Source organism: Arachis ipaensis, chromosome B05, assembly GCF_000816755.2.
Source record: "Arachis ipaensis cultivar K30076 chromosome B05, Araip1.1, whole genome shotgun sequence".
Taxonomy (NCBI): domain Eukaryota; kingdom Viridiplantae; phylum Streptophyta; class Magnoliopsida; order Fabales; family Fabaceae; genus Arachis; species Arachis ipaensis.
Window position 1 is genome coordinate 6091361 of NC_029789.2, and position 5909 is coordinate 6097269.

The 5909-nt window shown below is 29.2% G+C and overlaps 1 protein-coding gene across 3 annotated transcripts in view; it reads left to right on the forward strand.

Annotated features, from left to right (window-relative positions):
- LOC107642674 (branched-chain amino acid aminotransferase 2, chloroplastic) overlaps window positions 1-1586 on the forward strand; it is a 3939-nt gene extending 2353 nt beyond the window's left edge. For 2 of the 3 annotated variants that reach the window (XM_016346096.2, XM_021122908.1), the window contains 3 exons: window positions 513-608; window positions 835-947; window positions 1091-1584. In XM_016346096.2, coding sequence (XP_016201582.1) covers window positions 513-608; window positions 835-947; window positions 1091-1205 — 324 coding nt within the window. In that variant the 3' untranslated portion in view covers window positions 1206-1584. Of the gene's footprint in view, window positions 1-512; window positions 609-834; window positions 948-1090 lie in introns of all 3 variants that reach the window. The other variant, XM_021122907.1, reaches the window with a different exon arrangement.

Consider the following 5909-nt stretch of genomic DNA (forward strand, 5'->3'; position numbering starts at 1 on the left):
GTAATTCTTATTATCAAAAACAATATTATTGAAAAAAAATTCTATATTTTTTTTATATATATTGATAAAATATTTAAAAAAGAATAATTCACTAATTATATATTAAGCATAAATTACTTTTATATAATAAAAAAAACAAAAAATAATAGAAAATTTTATATAAAATTTGCCCCATATCAAAATTTATAGATCCGTCCTGCTTATATATAGATTGTTTTGCAGCAACCTGACTTGCTTCTGATCCTTATTACACTAATCTAAATACCTTTGTAGTTTTGTGCCACTCTTGGCCATATGAGTATTCGATATTATTATAAAGTTATTTTATTCAATTCTGCCTGGTATGTTTTTGTTTGTCAGTATTCTACTATTCTGGTTAACATTTTATTAGTGCTAATGATTGCATTTACTGAATTTCTTTTACCCTCATCCCAAGTTTACGTGTTATTCTAGAAAAAGCATGTCTCCTGAGCTCACTGTATTATAGTTTTCACATATTCATTTGCTTTCAGGGCAACAATATTTCAACTCCTGCTATTAAAGGGACTATCCTACCTGGCATTACTCGAAAGAGTATAATCGATGTTGCACGAAGCCAAGGGTTCCAGGTACCAGGCTTTTGGTTTAGGAGATGATTGTTGGAATATTATTTGTCATACTAATCAGAATGAATGATATTTGGTACAAAATGTAATGATTGGTATTAGTTCACAAGGTCATGGTCTGAATTTTTGTTTCTAGACTTTGATATACGTGGTTTTTTGTTTCTATTTACATTAGTCCAAACAAAGTAAATTCATTATTTGTTTCCCAATTATTATGGAATATGTGCAGGTGGAGGAGCGACTAGTCTCTGTGGATGAATTGCTAGATGCTGATGAGGTCTTCTGCACAGGGACAGCTGTGGTTGTGTCACCTGTAGGCAGTGTTACTTATCTTGGCAACAGGTATCCTCCATTCATCTTTAACCACAAACTTTGTTAAAACATTCTAGTGATTGGCTATGCGATTTAGCTAGCTAAATGCTTATTAGGTAGGTATCTAGGAAAACAAATTGGAACCAATGATTGACATTATTAAATTACTGTAGGGTATCCTATGGAGAAGGTATTGGAGCAGTGTCCCAGGAACTCTATAGTGTCCTTACAAGACTACAGATGGGTATTACAGAGGATGTGATGAATTGGACTGTTGAGCTGAGATAGGCACACAAAGAAATAGCTGGCACTGCATCTTCGCTGAAATCCCGTGCAAATCTCCAATCACTAGAACTAGTTCTTTTAAAATTTTGCTTTTGGATATGATTAGTTCTTGTGGATAGTCACTGGGGTGTGTGTATTGCTATTGAATGACCATAGCAAGCACGTAAGGAAACAGTTTACATTTGTTTATTTTCTTGCCAGTTGGAGAAGTCTTTATCAGTGGATTAGTTTAAGTTATTTTTGGTTGAAAACTAGACTTTTTTTTTTTTATTTGTAACATTTTGTTTACCCTATATATAGGGTGTAGTAGGAAAGCATATTTCTGGTTTCTAAGACTAGCCTTTTGGTGGAAGAGAATAGCAGTTTTATTATATCTTTTATAGCAGTTTTTTGGCCACCTAGTTTGCATCTTATGCACCCGATTTTTCACAACAATTAGCAACTACATGGCAATTGAAACCTTTTTTTGCCACTCATTGTACCTAAGTGGAAGTGTGTTCTATATTGAAAAAAATATTCACAGCCGACTATTGGTTTGCCAGAATGCATAATGTTGCAATCATAAGCAACATACCTTCGAATATCACATTCAATTCTTTGTTTCTAATACTCGGTTGTGCCCTTTTCTAATGATGATTGGTATAATTTTCAAGTATTTACTAGTTGCTATATATATACAAGGGTTTAAAGGTTGAAGGGTTAGCTCAGTTAAATAGTTAATAGTCTTAGAGAGTTAGTCTCCAGTTGAAAAATAGCTATAATCTTTTAACGATAAAAGAGATTAACAGACATCTTTTGTTGTGATCTAAAAGTAACTGAGTGCATTGCTCTTATTATTTTTCCACATATATCTTTTTTCTTTATATAATGATTAGATCAAGGTATGAGGCAACCTTTATTGACCTTTTCCATCTTTCTTTTTACCTCATGCATAAAAAATTGGAAAGTATGTTTTGTAATACGTGATTTTTCTTTATTATTTTGTAATAAAAATGGGAAAGTACAAGAAGAATATAATAAACATAAAATTTGCAAACTATTCAGAATAGATCCTTACTAATAAGATATTGTTGCTACTAATCATTGGTTTTAAAGAAGATAAAAACAAAGACAACTATCCGGATTTCTCAATTTCTCATTGCTGTGTGAAAGGCAGCGGCTACCCAAATAACAGAATAATAATATTACACAATGTGGGAAGAAAAAAGGGTGGAGAGGGAGACCCAATACATGGAATAAGGAGGAGAGATATGTTGAGAATATACTCTGTTTCTTAGTATTGTAAAATGGAGACTTTTGTTATATATTCACTTCTCCTGCACTTAATTTTTATTAGTAATAACATGAGTTAATAACTTAATATACATCTTATGACTATCAGTTGATTCATCTAATGTATATTTCATCTTATGTGTTGGTTTAATGTATATACTAGATTGGGTTCTTAGGAGACAACAAAATGAATAATAAAAATATGCACATCCACAAATTTAAAATTACATATTTAATATGAAGCATGACAAATATAGACAAAAATAGAGTGAACGCAGAATATGGCACTAACAATGCAGAATGCGGATAGAAATTAAATTTCAGTAATTAGCTGCTCAGAAAGCATGGTACGCTTTTTATAATTTGTTTGTACTTGAAAATGTGATATTGAGGATTGAATTATTTGTCTTATATGGCGTTGTCTTTTTGACCTCTTGTCCTCCATTTTCATTTCTATATATGTATATATGCCTTTTAAACTCCATAAAGGCAACCTTCATGAAGAAACCGCGTTGCTGACTTCTTGTGATCGTGGCAACAACAACACATTCTCTTTATCATTCATTTCAACCAAAGCTTACTTCTCCCCAGTTCCCACATACATATGATAGTAGAGGCATTTCATTCAAGGAAAATAAAATAACATACAGAGGCATAACAATAATAATGTAACATGTTAGGGAAAATTCATAGAATGGTTCGTAATAGTATGAGGATTCATAACGATATTACGTGTATACTTAAAATTAAATAATAATTAATTATTCATATAAAATATATATTAAATAATACATGTAAATAAACATAAATTAATACATAATAATTAATGGAAAAGTCTAGGGGACAGTAATTTTGGTGTTTTCTAGCCAACACTTAATCATCAAAATAAAAGTGAGTGATCTTCCACCATTAGATATAATCTCACACCATTAAAAATACTATTAATGACCAATTGATGGTTACAAAACACCAAAATTGCTGCCCCTAACATTCCTCATAACTAATTTAATTTTTAGTATCAACTTAACATTTTTGGATGACTTAATACTTGCTACAATGAATTCAGATGAATAATGGATACTCAGTTGGTCTTCAAAGCTTGCATAATATATATGTTTGTTGTAATAGCTAATTAAGAGAAATATTAGAGAATCACTAAAATTTATTATTTTTGGTTAGTACTTAGCTAATAATGTTTAAAATTGTGGACTAAAAGTATGTTATAAGATTATTAGATTAAAGAAATTGAAATGGATTCTTATTGGTTCTCAAGTTTCTCTCTCTAACTAATTCATTGAAATGTTCATCGGTGGAACCTTCCTGGCTTATAGTCACTACTCACTAACTAGGTAGCTTACACTGCTGCTGGGTCCACCAAGTCTTTCAGAACATAATATTTAAGTGCGTGCTTAAACATAAATGTGGTGAATAATTCAAGAAATTAGGAGTGATATGATGATACGGTCCATCTATATATGTCTTACAATCATTCATAGCTTTGTCAAGATCAGGTCACACCTCCGCAACAAACCAATGAAAGCATCAAGATCAGGTCCATCTATGTTCTAGAAACTCATCCAGTAAGATAAAGTCGGGGCAAGTTGGAGTTGAAAATTAATTACCATATATCATCTACAGTAATAGAAAATGATTTCTAGTTATTGACTTAATATATAAACAACCATACATTATATTAATTAAAGTTATGTCGCATTATATAAATCCAATTCTTTGAACCAGTGTAGTATATATATATATCATGATGACTGTATATCACAGTTACTCTCTTCATGTTGATAGCACCAAGATTTCCGACCGTTTATAAGATCCAGGGTAAAAATTAAATAGAAAATAATACAACTTCTAAATTACTTTTCTAAAGTTATATGGTCGTAATGCTTTGTCTGCAATGCTCTTTTAGTTGCGAACAAAATTGGTGAAAACTAGCATGTAACTGGTATTTTTATCCGTAAAATATAAATCTTTTAAAATTATGTCACTTTTGTTTTGATATTATAAATTATGATATAAAAGATTTATAAAATCAAACAATTTTTATAAAAAGATCGTAGGGAATAAAAGTTTCCATCAGCTAAGAAGACTAAGGTCTTCGTAGATAAAAAATTAAATAATAATATTTTTTATTATTATTTTCATGTGAAAGAGTTTAATTTATTACTAAAAATTAATTTTAATATTCGTTATCTAAAATTTAAAACGATTTAATTTGTATATTTTTGATTAGGTGTTAAGTCTGTTACACAAATAAAAATAATTGTATATTTTGATTATCAAATTTATAATTAGTCATTGATATATAAAAGAGATAGAGTGATTGAAGGAATGAGAGGGATAGATAAAGAGAAAGGAAAGAGGGGATAGTTCTTTAATTTTGGAGGGAAAGATTTGATTTCAATTGTAATGAGAGAATGATATATGGCACTGGTTGTAAAATTAGTAGGGAGAAGAAAATAATTCTTTAATTTTGGAGGAAAAGATTTGATTTCAATTGTAATAAGGAAGAAGTGACATGTGACACATTTTAGACTTTAGTTGTAAAATTAGTAATATATAATAGATTTATTTCATATAAAGTTAATAATTGAGAACTATTAGATAATTTAGGGCTTGTTTGGGTGAGCTTTTAAGAAAAGATCTTATGGAGAAGTAAAAGTAATTTTATGTTTGGATATCTCATGCAAAAAGATCTTTTTATCTATCAATTATGTTTGGGTATAACAATATAAAAGTACTTTTTTGTTTATTTATTACATGAAAAATATCTTTTTTTTTAAGAAAAAAAGATCTTTTAAAAAAAGATGTAAATTACAGCTTCTCAAAAAAGATTTTTTTTTTATTTTTCTAGTGTTTTTACTTTTACTATTAAAAATTTGTCAAACAGGCTAAAAAATAAAAAAAGATATTTTTTGATTGAAAAAAGATCTTTTTTTAACAGAATAATGGCGCCCAAACAAGCACTTAATAGATTTAACTAAATCATAATCTAACAGCTATCAACTATAAATTTCACATAAAAATAACTGCACGTGAGTTTTCACCTATAAAATATTTTACAAATATATTTTAAAGGATAAAAAAAATTTGTGTAGAAATTCTCATACCAAATTTGCAATTATTGGATCACATCTACATCTTAATAATTTTGTTTACCAAACCTAATAAAATAATAAAGCTAATACTATTTGTTAATTACTGTTGTTCATATATGTGCACAATAATAGAAAAATAACCTAGTCAAGAAAGATCCTTGAGGTGTCATGGTTTAATATACACAGGATCGTGTCAAAAAGACCCTTTCAAACATATGAGCTAGGTCCACCAAAATCACCATTACGCAACGATGATGGAAAAAAGAAAAGCCCTCAACAAACTGTGCATCTTTTTTTTTTTTTTTCTCCTTTGCTGAAAATGTTA